The following is a 20007-nucleotide window of genomic DNA, read 5'->3' as shown; positions in this document are numbered from 1 at the left end:
CATCTGAAACCACGTGATAGAACAACTTTCAATCCGTATTGTTTCCGAGGTTATTATAGATAATAGCCGAGGCAGTTCCGAATGGTCAACTAATTTAAAATACTTCGCAACTTTCCGTTTTCCGACAAAACATTAACTTCGGAATAATTCGTCACATTGCATTCTTGCCTAAAGAAACGTAACATTTCTCTACTTTCCATGTAAAACGTAAAATTTTGGAATATTTCATTACATTCCTTGCTTTATATAAAATGTGTAGATTTTCGAAATATTTGCCACTAACCATGAATTATAAAAGTTGAAATTTTGGAGTACATTTTGTACTTTCACAAGTTCAATGTCTTTTAAAAATGTATTTTAAATAATTTTCAACTTTTCGTGTCAAATACTTTAATTTTGCAACTTTCCGCGAATAATTAACGTAAACAGTTATAAACGGTCTATAAGCAAGATGTGTCCAGTTGGCAAAATGTTAAGTAAATATAAAATTATTTGACATTATCCAGGTTTTCCTATCCAAGACTTCAACAGTTGAGGGTCGGGTGGGGTAGTTGTTTTTTGTGTCAGTCTCTCAACCATGGAGGTCAGGTTCGAATTCTACTTTGTTAGTTCCAGAAAGTGGGTGTGAGTGTTTAAAAAATGTTTCAACTATTCATTAAAAAGGTTGTCCGGAAAATGCTTTACATAATTAACGGAAACTGGCGAAAGTTTACGGAATTTATCTTAAATAATCATAAATAATCAAACATTACAATCTGTTCGTTCAGGCATTATCAATTCACAAGATAAGAAACGTTACTTGACTTCTACCGTGACCAACACGGCATTTTATACCTTGGTATTTATAGAATTTCCTGCAAGTTTCCATCATTAAACTGACAAAAAAGTCAAGACCATTTAAAATGAATGAAAAACTTTGTACCAGTTTTATCTTATTTTACAAAATTTCAATTTTAAATAACTGCTTTACCCCAATGATCAAGAGGTTTTGGAGAGGAGCAATCCATAAATGGGCTCTCAAACACAACAACACAGCTTGTATTATTCTCACCTCCTACAACCTCGGTTGACTCTAACTACCGATCTCACAGGCCCTCCGAATTCGAGCGATCGAAGTTTGACTGTATTCAACACATTTATGCATACTCGATATTATCTCAGTTAAAAAATATATGGGCGTTAGAAGTGTAACATTTAGCTCCATGGAAGTGTGAACAGAAAAAAAAGATTAGTACTAGAGTTTAATATCAAGGGACGAAACTCAAGAAAGAAAACACAACTTAAAACCAATTTTAACAAAAGTTATCTCCCTTTGAACCGAGAAAGGAAAAAAAACCATATTTATTTCATTTTTTTTATTGATAATTCTAGTAAATTTAACAAAGCAAATTGAATAAACATGTAACAGCCACACTACTTGCAGTAAAGTTAACAAGCTATTTTCAAATAAATAATTACATTCTCGCTATTTTCAGGGACAAAACAGATCTGCCGAGGACGAAAGTTCATTTTTCTCGTTTTTTGTTTCTTTATATATAAATGTAATTATACTGGTTTTTCTGTTTAATCATATCCAACATACAAACGTATTACACATTTTAAAACACAATTTCATTACATCACATGAATATACTATTATACACTAGATACAAATAACGTTTGAGACCCGTTCTTTTCGTCCTCTTTAAAAACGGTGTTGTCATAGATAAATTCGGATTTCTTTTGTCTATATGCTAAACTTGTCACGCCATTGGTAATCCCGCGATCTGATTGGCTCATGTCACTGGTAATTCCGAGATTTGATTGGCTGCTGCTTTGTTTAGACTCTAAAACAGTCAAATCAGAAAGTGATGTCTTTTTCTCTAAAATTTCACCATTATTATCACTGTCCTTGATATATTCCTGGAAAATTAAATCAAATGAGTTGCTTAAGATAGCATTTTAAACAGAGGTTCTAAAGCCTAAAACACATCAAATTTGATTTTTTACATAGATTAGCTGGGGCACTTAAAACAGAAAGATATACAAAAAGGTAATTGAAATAAAACAAATTGTATTTTGTGCTATTCTTTGCCAGATTTGAGTGAAAAGCGTTGCAACGCTTTTCAATTTTGGGTCATTTTTTTACAATAAGAATATTCCGGAAAAACATTGTGAGCAAACGATCTGAAATTTTGCACATATTCATGCTTATTTATTTATTTATTCATTTATTCATTCATTCATTCATTCATTCATTCATTCATTCAGTCATTCAAAAATGATCTAGATCAATTCTCCTTGTTTGAATGAGTTTATTTTATAAAGCTTCAGTCCTTTTAAAAACCTTTATACCAATTTATGCAATTAATTGAAAATGTAGTACATGTAAATCACCCATCAATACTTACTTCAGGATTTTCGAATTCATAACCGCATCTAAATACCCGTTTCCAGGATTCCGGAAAACAGCAACACAGACGGTCGCATACGGGAATCAGGTAAATGGGATCAACCTCATGTTTTGCCACGAAAGGCGCTGTAATAGATATAAAATTACCTCATGTGAAGACAAGTGCTAATCAAATCAAAACATCAAAATTATAAATCGTGACCAATTAACCGAACGTTTTAATTTAATTTATATTTTTTTTTAATCCATGTTCACTAAAAATACTAGATCTAGCTTGCTTAAAGTATGGCGTCATTATTTTTTTTTCAAGTTTGGCGCCAATTAATAAACACGCTACAAGCGTAGTCATGACACGCCGATGAAAATAACGTATCAACAAATGAACATGTTAAATTCGTTATATCTATGACGTCAGCCAAACTTTCAAAAATAACTTATGGACATGTTAAAGTCGTCATATTTATGACGTCAGTCACGTGACAAGCGTTCATCATGACGTAAACTTACATGTTATAAGGCTCACAAGGAGGCCAATAATTATTGTTGACAATGTTCCGACGGAAGAAAACCACAGATATGACAGAGTGTAGAATTGTTGAACTGCAGATCTGTTAACAGAAATAAACGAAAGCTTAAAAATTTCACAGAAACATTACCAAAAAAGAAAGTAAACTTTCAAATAATCAATTATTTTAAGTACATGTGTATAAAGAATCATTATTGTATTTTGGGTTTAAGTATAATTATTGTATTACGGGTTGAACCATCATTTCATGGCATTATTGTATGGGGACTTTAACTTTTATTGTAATATAGATTTAACCATTATTGCACTGTGGGTTTTACCTTTATTGTATGGGTTAAACTATTATTGTGTTATAATTTTCATCATTATTGTATTATGGGTTTAACTATAATTGTATTGTGGGTTTATCACTTTAAAAACATCTTTACTGGCATGCGAGCAGTTCCCGTACAAAAATCGTAGTTACTTAAAAATTATTTTTTATTACACTCACTCACCAAAACTTGAACGTTACACATCAATATTCGGCTCGTCACACAAATCATGGAAATTCCATCATGTTCTAAACATAGAATAACCCTTAGTTATGAGGCCTCATATGGGGTACCGAAATTATCAATTATTTTGTATGAAGAGAAGTACATGTAGTTCCCGTACATAAAATTTAACCTATTATAATTATACAATTTTATTATATCGGACCTATTTTTCATTTATAATTGTTGAACAGACCATTTTCTAAGAGATGAATAGATGTAATTCAGGAAATAGAAAGTAGAAAGTAGACTAAACGCGTGTATCTATTACCCGGTACCGTTACCCCCAACGCATTCACATGCGATGGCATGCTTGTATGCATGATATTTTACGCATCAAAGCCATAAAATTATTTTATATAGTAATATTGGTCAAAATTCTGATAATTAAACAAGTTTTCATCACATTGCTTTCTTATCTGTAAACAGGTGGTATAAGTGGAAAACCCTTTAACATGCCTCACGTGTAAGTATGTTTGCGCATGCGCGCAAGGACGGAATCCCCCAGATAAAACAAGGTCACATTTTGATAACGCACAGGTGAAAGTGATCTAAAATGAGACTTTTTATACGTTCTGCCGAACTGACACTTAGATTTTGTCTCGTTTATGTATCTGCATGATTTAAAATGAATTTTTGAAGAATGCATGTAAAAATCAAGCGTTTAAATGAAAAATACGGGTACTGCTTATGTACGGGAGCTGCTCGCATGCCAGTATATTGCAAGAAAAAGTAAAACTCTAGTAAAGATTATTGAAATTAAAAGTTCTATTGATTAATTAAATTGTCAATAATTAAATTTGCCTGAAAGACGAGCATTCTGAAAGTCAGTTCTTTTCAAGAGCGTTACGACAGTGGACAGTGCCATTATTTTGTTGTTTACGTAAGAAATGCATGGCTGTAGCACAGTGAAGGACAAGGCACAGATTAATTATGGTAAAAGGCAAAATTGCAAGTTTTGAAAAAAGAGAGTTACATAATTGCATTTTGTAATACATACAGTGTCACGGGTGTTGCACTTGCTGTGACGTTATTATCTACTTCCGGTAAAGAACAATTCTCTGTAGGAAAATCGAGCGCGTAACCTCTCCCCGGAAGGCTGTACGCACCTATACTGACCCACAGTGCAAGCACCAGACCGAGAACACCACCGACGACACAGCCCTGATAATAAAAATGGCTTCTTTAAACCATACAGAGAGTTACATTCAAACTGTAATAAAAGTCTCTGATCCGTATCATGTTTTTATTTCGCCATAAACTTTTCGATTATTTGTAAAATCAAATAAGTTGCCAGTACATATCCAAGGCCGACTAATCCCAATATAAATTTAGTATTATAATTATTAGAGGTTTAAAATCTCATAAAAGGGTACGTATATATTGGTATATATTTTTACAAAGCGCAAAAGAATGTTTTCTTAATAAGACACAAAATGGCCTTCTGAAAACAAAATTTAATATTGCTACTTTCAAAGAAAGGAACAAAGATAAAAACAACAACAAATAGATACCGGCGCATTCGCACGTGGAAACAAACCTCCGAGCAGGAAAATACCTAGAAGGGGACCGGAAGCAGCTCCTGTAAAACTCATCGAAGCCTGAAATAATATTGTTTCGTGTTTTCGACCGTCGTAACTTTGTTTTCACCTTTTCTTCCGGTAAATATATATGGGCTATTTGCCGTTATTCTTCCGGTATTAGCCGGACATGTGCATTTACGAACTTTTCGAAACAGAGAGATACATGTATTGCTAAAAATGAAATCTATATTAATAACCTTATTTTCGTAACGAAAAAGGTAAAATTAGGAATACTACGACCGTATGTTATTTTTTTTAATTCATGGCCTTTTAAAATAATAAATACATGCCATACATTTCCCCCGATAGTTACAAATTAAAATGGGGGTTTTATATGCACAAAATAACAAACAATAATAGGAAATATTGACATTTAATATTTGAAATGGATTTTACTGATCATGAAGTTAATGACATAAAACATCTAACCTGTAAAACCGTACCGCCAAGGTTCTGTGCCATGAAAGCAAAACCAATCCCTGCACCTCCAAACACAGCCACTATATAGAAGTTTAAATAGAAAAAAACACTAACATTTCTCAACAAATATGTATTTTGTATAGAGTTCGAAGAACAGGTCAGGCCCAAAGGTCATCTCGCAAAGTGAGCATAACGGTAACACGATTGTCTTCAAAAGGGATGGTTTTTAAAACTTTTGCCGGAAGTACATAGAAATATGGGTAATAATATTGCCTGCTCTTGATTGGTTATTTTTGTTCCCTGTTTTATTATTTTTGGAGCAGGCGCAGAGCTGGGAATAAAGATTGCGTCGTATCCTACAAATTTGTAAACAAACGCAACCATCTTTGAATGAAATATGTATATTTTTGTGTATAATTCTTTTTGTTTGAAATGAGTAAAAACCAGATATATAGAGGTTTATTAGTTTATTTCAGTCTCTTTCATATGCATACGAATATACATAAAACATATTAGATTTGATAAAAAGTACATATGACCATTCTACAATAGAATTATAAGAGACTATATCATGTATATTGAAGTATCATTATCCCTATATATGTATTAAATACGCTCCACAATTTTCTGGTTCATTTGGTACATATGTTGCTAGCACAACAATTTTATGATATAAAAATTATAGCGAACTTGCAACTCAAAGCGGGCTAGATTATGTATGAAGTTTTGTGGATACGACGCAGTTCATATTGCTTCTTTTTTATTTCATTTCAAATCAATTATATAACTTACACGTTTCAGAGTTTATCATAAACTTAAAAATGTGATTTACCAAAAAACAATATAAAAGAGATATTTATATTCCAAGAAAATTATGATTTGTACAAAATGATACGACCAGTTGAAAATATGAACGACGCAGTTGTATTTTCATTGTATGTTGTATGTATATTAGTTCCACTTTGAAATCATACGTAAAGTATACCAGTTGCGTCCGACACCATCATATTATTTATCAATTGATTATTTTAACATTTTTAGAAATAGTCTTTGTTTTTTCCTGTAACATTGGCACGCTCCTACAGATGCTCCGTCTCCTCAAAGGCAAGGTGAAGTGACTTCCAAGAAAAAGAGGTAGCGCTAGTTTTGTTGTTGTTTTTTATTGGGGGGGGGGTGTTTTTTTGTTGTTGTTTTTTTTGCCACAACAAGGAAGTTGTTGTTAAGGTAATTGAAAAAAGTTTATCATGTAATAGGAACTTACCAAGAGTTCTAGTGATCCATGTTTTTGTAGATTCTGTCACTTTCTCGCCAATGAGAGGCTTGAGCATGTCCTCCCAACAAACTGCAGCAAGGGCATTGAGGCAAGATGACATCGTGCTAAATGTAAAATGACGTCGTCATCATCACCATCATCATCTTCATCAGCAGCAGCATCATCATCACCACCATCATCATCATCATTATTATTGTAATCATCATTATAATCATCATCAGCATCATCATCATCATCGTTATCATCATCATCATCATTATCATCATCATTATTATTATAATCATAATCATCATCATCATCGTCGTCGTCGTCGTCGTCGTCGTTATTATTATTTAAAAATCACGCCATTTCCCCCGCCAAAATGCATTTTACAGTGTTTTATAATTAAGACGTCTAATTCACATGATTCAACTTCTCGCACAGATTTATATACGATTACGAATAAAAAATTTCAGACTCGCCGAAAAAGGCGACATTTTTCCATTTGAGAATTTTGTCAAGCGTATCTTAAAATTATACGGAAATTTGCCGATGATTAACGATGTAAATGTCATACCTAAGTGCTCCACTAAACAGACATGACACAAACAGACCGGGGAGACCAGGGTATCCCAATACCTCCATCACAAAATAAGGTATCAACTGGTTGGCGTTGCCCACCTCTTTGGCTGACAGAGGGTCGCACCCGGACTGGGCATAGTATGCAAACATGACCACCCCAGCTAGCGAGGCCAGCACCACCAATATGATACAACCAAGGATGTTTAAAAGAACGGATCTGAAATGAAAAACGTCATGTTAATCTATGTTCAGATCTTTATAAATAAATTACTGGTTATAAATAAAAAAACGACATTGTGAAGGCCAATACAGTGACGTTGGCCTTGCCTGATGTCGACAGCGATCGCAAGCCTAAACATGGCGTCATTTTGTTCTAAAATTAAAAAAAAAAGAAAAATCAGAAATGTCGATTTGTAAAATTCTGGTATATAAAATGGTTGCTCCGGTGCCTATGTCATGTTTAAGAATAAGATAAATTGCTCATAAATATGGTGGCTGATTCGGCACATTGCGCGTTGTCGTGCGGTTCGATGTCGCCCTGTCACTTGGCTTATATGCCAATCCTTCGATTTGAACAAAGCGACAATGTGACATCGCGACAACACACCGCACAACAACGCGCCGTTTGCCGTACATCGTTAGCGACTGGACGACAAGACGAATGTCCGACAACGCGCCGTTTGGCGCTTTGTTCTGATGTCGCTAGCGCCAACACGACGCACAAAAGCGTTCCAAATCAGCCACCATATATACGTAAATGGTATCAATTCCTTCTTCCGGTTTGTGTCACGTGAGGGAGGGTGTTTCCCACTGTTACGTCATTCTATGAAAAAGTACCAATATGGCGTCTGTCATTATTGAATACAAATGTACTCGGGTCAGTACTGAAGTGATGGAATAGTAAAGCGAAAAGGAATGCCCAAATATACATAGTGGTATAATACAATGTAACTGACTGTAATTCCGCCATTATTTATCAAACAGTTCTTGCGATCTATTCAAATTTTGATATTTATAATGAATATTATTTAGAATTTACTTTTCAGTATTACTTCATAAGAATTACTGAACAAATATATGGCACCCACACTGGAAATACTATTGTGATCAAGGTCCTTATCCGAAGACAAACGAAAAGGGCCGAAGAGTTGCGATTGCACCGATCTGTCCGCAAACTTTTTTATTCGTGAGAGTGAAAGTGTGCTAAGTGTTAACTTACATTTTGGCCTTTTTGTAGGTTTCAACTGCGCAGTATCGCTGGACACTGGCCTGGGTCACTCCGAACGCACCTGTCCACGTGACAGCTGTGCCGAAAACAAGAGACCAGATTGAATGGCGAATAGTCGGATCCGGGTTTGCCCTATTAAATATAAGACCATTTCAATGTAAGACCATCAAAAGGTAAGACCATTAAATTGATTTTAATGAGAATTTGTATGATATACATGTACATATAACCCTGCAGTCCCCTAGCCAAGACAAATTTATACATGTTATATGGGATATTTAAAATGTATAATAAATTTTTGTATATCGATAACATCTTAAACAATGTAACTTATACTTTTTAGCTTATACAATGCACTGTGATCTTTAAATAAAAATCATTGTTGATGTGATCTTATCAATTCAGCCTCGTTTTCATTTTCAGTGTAAAAAAATCATTTCAAAGACCAATTTTACTCCATCTAGCCTCGCTTTCAGTTTGCGAGTCCAAAAATCCATAGCAATTAAATAGGTTATTTATCGAGAATCGTAACATTGATTTTCAGATTGTAATTAAATAAGAGAATGATTATATTATATGATCGTTAAAAATAATGGTAATAACATATTCTTACTCCCAGAAGTCGATTCTATTCCAATCTTCGTTAATTTTCCAAACTTCACCAAAGCTACCGACCTTAATAATGCCCTGTGAAATGAAACAACATTTTATTTAGTTCAAGAACGTTTAAGTAACCCTTTCAAAAATTCTGTGTACCATTTGATGTAAGTCTGGATCAATGACTTGTGTGCAAACGGGATACTTCCTTGCCTTTTTTTCTCCAAATAATTGTTTTTCTTGCAGTGCCCAACAAAAGAAAACAAAGAAAAATAAATACTTCAAAAAGTATTTATATATAGGCACACTATACCTGTTATAAATGTTTGTTATCTGGAAAAAAAGAGTGATTAAAGATTTGAAATAATTTGTCATAAAAGTAGCAAAATGTAAACAAAGTAATATTTTGATTTCAATACAAAATATAGAGTCTCAATAACTGTACTTATTGCTAAAAAGCAACAGATGAAGAAAAAATGTTCTGGTAATCGGCCAATGAGTTACTTTTTGGATTCTATTATTAAAAGTACACCAAAATAAAAACGCTTTTGAGAAATAAAAAATAAAAGCAATTCTGAGGCATAATGGGCCTTCGAATTAATATTGGATATTGTCAGAGATTGAAAATACATGTAATGTATTAGTTTGCGTTTAAATGAAAACATAGTTATCAAACAATATATAGAAATCTTAGATAGACTTAAATACTTGTATTGTAATTGCAAGCAGTCCGGCCACCATGATCGTAGATTGAAAAACGTCCGTCCATATCACAGCTTTCATACCACCCTGAATTCAGAAAATTATAGACTTCAAAACATCCAAAAAAATGTAACACTATTATTAAAGATCTTACGTCACCGAAATTGCAGCTTTTACGTCAAACTGATTGAAACTATGTGCAATAGCGTACTCAAAATGATAGCTCTCAAATTACACTGAATGTCGTATTACTCAAAATTACAGCTTCTAAACCACCCTGATAAACTTCATCAAATCTTTAAGCGTTCATCTCATCATGACTGTAACATTGCAAAGGTTAGCGTTCAGGCCACCCCGATTGCAACTCTTTTCAAAATTAGGGCGCTCAGGCCACCTCGAATGACAAAGCAAAAGCTGCAAAACAATAAGAACTGTATAGTTTTATATAATGAATTAATATATTTAAAGATAGAGAGCTCCTTACAATTTTGGGTATTTCAAAGTTGATAATTTCAACACGTTATACACAAATAGTGTAGAACATATGCAAATAACTTACGAGAAACGTATAAAACGTGGACACACATCCTACTGTAACAATTGTTGCCCAAGTTGGAAATCCTGTAACTGAAATAAAGTAATTGTAGTACCGTACGGTACTGGTTACGGGAGTTGACGGAAGTGAACGGAAGGTTCCGGGCCAACCGGAACTTGTGTGTTAGGTCTGACAGTTGGGCGCCATATTAGTTAATTATTTAACCAGAAGATTTAGGCAATTCTATATAATCTTCGAAAAATGTTTTGAAATTTGGGATATCAATATGTACAGTTAATTGTTGTATACATGTTCTTGAAACCAATTGTATGTTATGCCTTTTAATATGCGCCAAACACTTGTTAACCCACACATGGTTATAGCGGGGACTTTCATTAAAACAAGATAAACTTTAAGTTCAGTAAACATTAACTATGACATACTGCTGTCTTTCGCAGGTGAGCAGCCTAGGCCGCTCAACTTCATCTTGTTTAATTATTTCTATTTGTTTTAATTCTAAGTAGAGTGAATAATGTTTCATGAAAAACAAACAAATGAATAATTGAACAAAAGTTTACCAGCCTCCAAGGCAGTAGAAGGGGCAAATGTTGCAATTCCCATGTACATAATCTGAAATATGAATAGAGACGGTGCTGAGTTAAAACACACACACACACGCACGCACGCACGCACGCACACAGACACACACACACACACACACACTCACAAACAAAACTAACAAACAAAACTGGGACATACTATAAAACCACACACACAAAATTGGGACATACTATAAAACCACACACACACAAGTGGGACATACTATAAAACCACACACACAAAATTGGGACATACTATAAAACCCCACACACAAAATTGGGACATACTATAAAACCACACACACACAACTGGGACATACTATAAAACCACACACACAAAACAGGGACATACTATAAAACCACACACACAAAACTGGGACATACTATAAAACCCCACACACAAAACTGGGACATACTATAAAACCACACACACAAAACTGGGACATACTATAAAACCACACACACAAAACTGGGACATACTATAAAACCACACACACAAAACTGGGACATACTATAAAACCACACACAAAAAACTGGGACATACTATAAAACCCCACACACAAAACTGGGACATACTATAAAACCCCACACACAAAACTGGGACATACTATCAAACCACCACACACAAAACTGGGACATACTATCAAACCACACACACAGAACTGGGACATACTATAAAACCACACACACACAACTGGGACATACTATAAAACCACACACACAAAACTGGGACATACTATAAAACCACACACACAAAACTGGGACATACTATAAAAACCCCACACACAAAACTGGGAAATACTATAAAACCACACACACAAAACTTGGACATACTATAAAACCCCCCACACAAAACTGGGACATACTATAAAACCCCACAGACAAAACTGGGACATACTATTAAACCCCACACACAAAACTGGGACATACTATAAAACCCCACACACAAAACTGGGACATACCATAAAACCACAAACACAAAACTGGGACATACTATAAAACCACACACAAAAAACTGGGACATACTATAAAACCACACACACAAAACTGGGACATACTATAAAACCGAACAGACAAAACTGGACTTACTTTAGTTATTTATGTCTAAGAAGAAACAAACTTTTATTTTGCAATGACGGAGAGTACAATTACATACAACAGGATCTTTCAAATAGAAGATGCATACAAGTAGATAAATGACTAAATCTCATTCTAAAGATTGGTGTGCATCTGGACCGTTCCAGTTCAACCAGCAGAGCATGCGAGGGATAACAGAGATGTAGATTAACATTTATCAATTTTAGCACAATTATTGTCACAATCGCAACTTTTCGGCTCATTCCGTCAATCTCCCGATTAGGCCATGAACAATAGCCGAAGACGTTCCGATTGATACTGTCGATCAAGCAAATGAATTCACTGAATTTTGCGGACATTTCCGTCAACTGTAAAGCATACAATGTGCCTATTCGGAACGCTTCGCCAAATATCAATAATCATACCGGAAAGTTGGCGGAAAGGACCGAAAAGTTGTGATTGTTGTAAGTACCTGTTGCACTACCATGATAATTGCACCTGTCAGCTTGGCTGCTTTCGATTTAAACCTTCCTTCTAAATACTGAAAAAAAAAGAGAAAAAATGTTTCAGATTGATGACATCAATGTCTTCTTAAAAATGAATATAAAAATCATAGAGTGCAATGACAAGTAGTGTTTTGTATTGTATGGGAGACAACTGTGTTTGAATTATTATCATTATAGTTGTACTATTTGCCTCCCTTGATAAAAAAATCTCAGTTCAATTTATCCTTTATGCATTCTCGTCTGATAAATAAATAAAAACTTTTATTTATCTAAATAATCAGCACTTTGTATTATGAAGGGAGACAACTGTGTTTGAACTATTATCAGTTTAGCTGTACTATTTGTCTCCCTTGACAAAAAAAATCTTGTTCAAGTTACAATTTATGCATCCTTTTCTGATAAATAAATACATGTATTTAATCACACGCATTTCATGCATGTCTTTGCTATAATAAATCAAGGTCTCTTAAACCATATTGAAATACACTGGATAAAATATAATGAAGTCAGTTGAGTATACATCAAATTGTAACTAAACACGGAGGAAAGGGTATTGTAAGCTATATTTTTTTAATAAGCCTTTTTACTGCATTTGTTAAGAACTTGCCACGTAAGGGAAGATGAAAAAATAACAAGATGCATGTTCATGCTTTACATATAACGATGTCCAAAAACCGGTTTTATATATGTGAACGAGGTCAGGATATGCGCATGAACGTGCGTATGCAAATCAGCAAGTAATCGGGATCATCTACTCAAGCAATTACAGTTCATTTGACCGATAGCATCGCTTTTGTGTCAAATTTGAATAGAGCAAATGTCACACGTCAAAATCGACCAAATTATACCTCTGCACAATGAAAATGACAAAAGGAAGTGTGTGTCGGGGTGGGGGAGTGGTGGTCCGTCAGTCTGTTTGTCTGTATACACTTCTACTCTTTATCCACTCAAACAATATTAATGAAACTTGACAAAATGATGTCTTCTTGCGCATTTGGTAGAGACTTAATTACTTCGTTATATAAAGCTCCATATGGTAAGGAATTTGACCTTGACCTATAAATGATATTGACCTTTAAGGTTGATTGCTAAGTTTTGCTGAAATCGGCTATAATTGTACAATTAGATATAGATTTTGTTATTCATGGATGTATTGCATTTATACTCGAACATAACTACCATTTTAAAAATCAATACCTTTAACTGACCTTGACCTTATATTTTAAATGACTGACTGGAAGATCAAATTACTGTATTTTCCTTACATTGGCCATAATTTTTTAACAAATGAGGGATTGGATTCACACTTTCAACAAAACAAAAAATAACATAAAACCATCATATTGAGAAGCTACAGTTTGACCTTGACCTTTTAATGAATTTGAAACTGAAGGTCAAGTTGTTAAATTTTGCGGAAATTTGCCATAATGATAATATTATTGGACGGATTTGATTGAATCTTGGGAAAAACATGATCTTATTCTGTTAGTTCAAATTATTGAATTTTGCTAAAAATGGCCAATATTTTGTTTTTATTGCAAGTTTTGTATTCAGACTTGGGACAAAAGAACCTTTATGTAAAAATCTATATGCAAGTCAAACTGAACTTGACATTGACCTGCCACATGACCTTGACCTTTAGGGTAAATTTATTTATTTTTTTTCTAAAACTAGCCATTACGTTTTCTATTAATTGACGGATTTATGTGATGTTTGCACAAACCAACACGTCATGGTCAGCAATTTTGCTAAAATAGCCATAAGTATGCTATCAATAGACCGATTTGATCTACCTTTGGGTAAACCACCACTTAACATAAAACTGCCAGGAATGCCTTGAACTTTTAATGACCTTTAAAGTCAAGTTATTGGATTTTCATGAAATTGTCCAAATCTTTGTTATAAATGAATGGATTTGATTCATTTTTGGACATAACAACACTTTGGACAAAACCTTCATGTGATGAAACTTAAGTATGACCCGAACCTTAACAAATATGAAACTTTATTTAATTTATGCACATATATGATTAATATTTGGATCCATTTACATGTTAAACAACCATTAATTTATCATTTGAGACTTGATGGTAAGAGGAATTTTTTTTCATATGTGTAAAAAATTGTTTGAAGCCCAGTTTTATCGTTATAATAGGTGTCCAAATTTTTGTTAAAATATTGACATATGTTTTATAGAGTGTTTACAAGGGCGTATCATGTCGGGGGAAGAACTATCCCCCAAGCGTCTGTGGATGATACAGGCAAATGTTTATCATTATACAGGCCAATATTTATGTTTCTACAAGCCAATGTTTATAATTATACAGACCAATATTTATGTTTCTACAAGCCAATGTTTATCATTATACAGGCCAATATTTATGTTTCTACAAGCCAATGTTTATCATTATACAGGCCAATATTTATGTTTCTACAAGCCAATGTTTATCATTATACAGGCCAATATTGATATGAAAATATACCTCAAAACTGCTAGTAAGCTTCAATGGATATAGTAATGGAACGAAAATGGCCGCAGAAAGCGCACACGCAAGAATAAGTCCGAGTAAATATAAGAAATACATAGTCCCAGCTGTGTACATCTCGGCTGGTGCCCCTAGTATGGTTACCGCAGACATATTAGAAACCAGGATGCTGACTGACACCGGAAGTAGTGGTAATTTTCTTCCTCCCATAAGAAACTCTCCAGTGGAGTCGGCTGTTCTATTGTAATGGCCTTTTACAGCATAATATACACCAATTAATGCTGAAATTCCGACCATTGCTCCAAAAACAACCCAGTCCCAGGTATTAAACAATTCCGTCATCTTTTGAATAATAAAACTTTAGAAATTCCGTCCAAAAGGCATCTTATTATACGTGCGACTTATGGTCACAATTATTTGTACCCGTTACTGCCTTTCTTGTATTGAATAATCACTTGGCCGTCTTCTATTCAGTGAATAAGTTAAGAACAAAAAAAGAAAAGAAAAAAGAACAAACCCAACTCCGAATTAATTGACGCAAAGCATATAAAACTAATCAGATAACCTATGAGATTTAAAGGCATTTATTATATAATTTACGTGTCAATACATTAATTTATTATATGAAGGTTACCCTTTAAAGTACAAAACAAGCTTTTTTCAGTATTCGACGCTACATTATAGGTGACGCACAATCTACGTCATTTATAACATCCTAGATCTTTGCCGATGAATAATTAAATGAGTCGCGTCACGACAAACCAACATAATGGGTTTGAGACCAGCATGGATCCAGACCAGCCTGCGCATCCGCGCAGTCTGATCAGGATCCATGCTGTTCGCTATCAGTTTTTCTACTTGCTATAGGGTTTGTAAGCGAACAGCATGGATCCTGATCAGACTGCGCGGATGCGCAGGCTGGTCTGGATCCATGCTGGTCGCAAACCCATTATGTTGGTTTTGTCGTGACGCGGCTCAAATATCTTAGATTTTTTTTGCAGAAAATCTATAGATCGTCTTTTCGGTACATGCATTTCTTTTTTTCCGCAGAAACAGTAAAATGAAATCTAAGATGAAGCGGGCGAACGAACTGGCATACTAACATTTGGTGATTGAGGGTTTTATTTACCTTTGAGTGGCATTTTTATACATGAATCGGTGTAAATTACTGCTTAAGGTAGTCTTGCTATACTGCTTTCCCGCTCAAAAAAAATCTGACATCGTCTAGAATCGTAATAAATCGGTTATTTCCGGAACGTTTTTTTTTTTCTCACGGAATCTTCGGTATTCAATAATCTTTAACCGTTTATAACCGGACTTTAAAACATAGCGATAAAGGATGAGTGATTGAAAATAATCTAATGCCCAAGATTTTGAAAGAATAACGTTCCGGAAATAAGCGATTTGCTTGTCAAGAGATCTTGTGATAACTGTCACGGAGTTCGTCGGAAAAGGTTTGTATATGCATGTACTACAAAAAACTCGTCAAAAATGGTAATTTTCATAAAATTTCTCAAAACTACCCTTAAATACAACACGGTTTTTTTTATCTTATTTAACAAATTACACGGGGGAGGAACTGTAACACGAGGGATGGAGTTCTTGTGATAACTTGTCAGGAGTGTTTGTGATAACTGTCACGGAGTTCGTCGGAAAAGGTTTGTATATGCATGTACTACAAAACAATCGTCCAAAATGGTAATTTTAATTACCATTCTCAATACTACCCGATTTTAAACAAGAGGTGATAAAAATGGCTTATGAATTAGTTTTTACTCGTAATACAAGATGTATGACAAGATTAATCATAATAAGCTTAATTTGTCAACCAAAACTCACTTTCTAAAGATGAAAATTTCTATTTTGACAAGTGTTTTTGGAATATATATAAAACGTTTTCCGACGAACTCCATGACAGTTATCACGGAAACTCCTGACAAGTTAACATAAGAGCTCTATCCATCGTGAAACAGTTCCTCCCCCGTGAATAATGAATGAGAGCGCTTTAAAATAAAGCTGCATCAGCAAATAATGACAATAAAGCATAGCTTTAAACTAATGACAAATATGATGTAAAAGTTCATAGAGAGAAAGACATTCACAGAAATGTCAGCTCCTCTATTCATTGGACCAATGCTTTATGGTCAAACAGCCGAATATTTATGAGAATACACTGTCAGGTCAAAGTTTCCTTTTTACAGACAAACATTCATGATTACAGAAGCCAATATGTATCATATTCCAGGCCAATATTAAAAGTTATAGTGAGCAATTTATATTATATTGGAGGCCAATATTTATGAGTATACAGTGCGATATCAATTATATCACAGGCCAATATTAAAGGTTATTCAGGGCAATATTCATTATATATCAGGCCAATATTAAAGGTTATTCGGGGCAATATTCATTATATATCAGGCCAATATTAAAGGTTATTCGGGGCAATAGGCCAATATTAAAGATTATACAAAGCAATATTTATTATATTACAGGCAAGTATTAAAGATTATACAGGGCAATATCTATTATATTAAAGGCCAATGATCATTATAAAGCAAGTCAGGCCAACGTTAATTGTTTATCACTTCACAGGCCAATATTTTTAAGTCACAAACCTGAAAACTGCTAGTAAGCTTCAATGGGTAGAATAATGGAACGAAAATGGTCGCTGAAATCACACACGCAAGAATAAGTCCGAGTAAATATAAGAAATACATAGTCCCCGCTGTGTACATCTCGGCTGGTGCCCCTAGTATTGTTATCGCAGACATGAACGAAACCAGTATGCTAACTGAAGCCGGAAGTAGTGGTATTTTTCTTCCTCCCATAAGAAACTCTCCAGTGGAATCGGCTGTCTTGTTGTAATGGCTTTTTACTGCATAATATACACCAATTAGTGCTGAAATTCCGAGTAGTGCTCCGAAAACAACCCAGTCCCACGTATTGAACTCTTTCGCCATCTTTTGAATAATAAAACTTTAGAAATCCCGTCGAAAGGGTATCTTATTATTCAATTATATATCGCAAGTATTTCCACAATTGCAAAACTTAATTGTATGTTTAACCACCATTTGACCATTTGTTCAACGAATAACAACGAATAGGTAAATAGTAAAGATTCTTGTCTGATAATTTCCTACTTATTTGCACACAGCATCATATATGATCCAATGAGAGAAACAATCTTGTTTTATATATATATTTATATTACATGCATTATTTGTCAATACATAAATTTGTATTTACAACTTGAAGGTTACCTTTTAAACTCGTTTAAAGTACAAAATAAGTTTTTTGTCGTATTCAACGCTACAGTTTGAGTCACGGTCCGTCACCCCTGTTTAAATAACCTTGAACCTGCACTGTGAACAAGTAGACGTTTTTAATATGTTTCACAGCAAGCTAAAATGCTCTCAATTATTCTAATGAGTAAATAACTGTGGTATAATGAGCGAATGACCTGCCAAATATGCAGGTTATTTGTTTATATATACATGTACATGTATTATTTGCATGCGGAGAAATGAGAAAAGTACTTAAAGAAATTTAAAGGTCGTCTGCTCACTATAAGTATATATTTTTCCGCCGAATAGGAAGCTTTATGAAAATATGAATAAACTAACAAACGAACGGACTGGTGGACGGACGAACATACATACCAACATTTTGGGTTTATAGGCGGTTTCTTTGATTTTTGTTTAAGCATTTTCTCACATAAACCAATTAAATTACATGTACCACATAACCCAGAGAGATGAAGCTCACACACGCTTTGATGTTTGCCTGGACGGACAGACGGGTGAGCGGATTGCCAACATTTTGGGGTTATACATTTTTTTCTGTGATCTTTGTGTGACAATTTCCCGGCAAGATAAACCTGTGATCATTTCCTGTTAAACCAACTTGAAACGTTTTCTTCCCTTTTTGGTATGTAGTTTACAATTAAGCTTACGCACCATTTGATGTAAGCCATAACAAAATTAAAGGCGAACGACCGGAACATTATACAAGTGTACTGACACAATAATTTCACAGATGAATCGCAACTTCCCTATCTTGTTTATCTCAAAATCAATAAGTTTCACCAACATGACATGACCATCCTCCCTATCAAGTATGAAATTCTCATATTTAATACCGGTAGGCGGACTGACAGACGGACGCACGTGCAGACAAGAGCCATACCAATGCGACCGAACTTATTTTCGACCAAACTTATTTTTGGCCAAGGCCGGCTAGATTGATTTCGGGCATATAAGAAGCAAAAAGGCAAACTAGATTTAACAAATACATTTTTTTTTATTCTAAGAACTATGAGAGGTCGATTATCTATTACATTTAACAACATACTTGTGTGCTCTATACCAAACATAACAAACAAATAAAAAAAACATGTTTTATTATTCCATACCCATTGGCAAACTTAACACATCAAAATTACTGTATAGAAAGAAAAAAATGTAAAATTAAACTGTGATTTTGCAAAAATATTACATTGAAATTGTATATGAGTATAAAATGTAGAAAGATTTTTATACAATATTTTCATATGTTTAAAAGTATTCCAAGCTTCTTTAAAAGAACGTCACAAAGTGTACATATTATAACATGCTGCTCATCTATTTAATGGGGTTTGAATTTATGACATAGTTGATACACAGTTGCTAAAAGATAACAAGCAAAAACAAATATGAAATGATTTGCATTTTGATTGATATTTTGGTAAAACGTTTTTTTTCAAATTGATAAGCGATTTATTTTACACATTTTAGCTTGATTGTGAGGAATGATTCAAACTTTTTTTCATAATGTACAAAATATGAAAATATTGAAAAAAGGGGAGTAACTCTCATTGACATAAAAGACCTTAAATTATCAGTGACTTCCCTTTGTCAAGTCTATCCCATTTGCAATTTTCAAGGGAGGTCACTCTGATTTTCTTAAATAATGAAATTTTGAAAACTGGTGATTTATATACAGTGT

At 34.1% G+C, this 20007-nt stretch overlaps 1 protein-coding gene across 3 annotated transcripts; it reads right to left on the bottom strand.

The window, feature by feature from the left end:
- Nucleotides 1-1368: 1368 nt before the first annotated feature.
- LOC132721479 (sodium-coupled monocarboxylate transporter 1-like) lies at nt 1369-18223 on the bottom strand. 3 transcript variants are annotated; one of them, XM_060705789.1, is made up of 16 exons: nt 17640-18223; nt 12502-12570; nt 10932-10983; nt 10378-10445; nt 9825-9905; nt 9133-9206; nt 8511-8651; nt 7287-7508; nt 6719-6834; nt 5467-5537; nt 4969-5055; nt 4455-4618; nt 2900-3000; nt 2391-2518; nt 1800-1902; nt 1369-1766 (listed from the first exon to the last, which is right to left on the bottom strand). In XM_060705789.1, the coding sequence occupies exons 1-16, from the start codon at nt 17982-17984 to the stop codon at nt 1636-1638; spliced, it is 1953 nt and encodes a 650-aa protein (XP_060561772.1). In that variant the 5' UTR covers nt 17985-18223; the 3' UTR covers nt 1369-1635. The 3 variants fall into 3 exon arrangements, with proteins under 3 accessions (XP_060561772.1, XP_060561771.1, XP_060561770.1); XM_060705788.1 differs by lacking the exon at nt 17640-18223 and adding an exon at nt 15019-15502 and having other exon boundaries at nt 1371-1902; XM_060705787.1 differs by having other exon boundaries at nt 1372-1902; nt 17640-18221.
- Between the last annotated feature and the right edge of the window lie 1784 nt (nt 18224-20007).

The sequence above is a fragment of the Ruditapes philippinarum genome, unplaced genomic scaffold (assembly GCF_026571515.1).
Source record: "Ruditapes philippinarum isolate M1 unplaced genomic scaffold, ASM2657151v2 ctg227_1_1_1_1, whole genome shotgun sequence".
Classification (NCBI taxonomy): Eukaryota; Metazoa; Mollusca; class Bivalvia; order Venerida; family Veneridae; genus Ruditapes; species Ruditapes philippinarum.
Note: the sequence above shows the minus strand (reverse complement) of the source record. Positions and strands in the feature narration are given on the sequence as shown.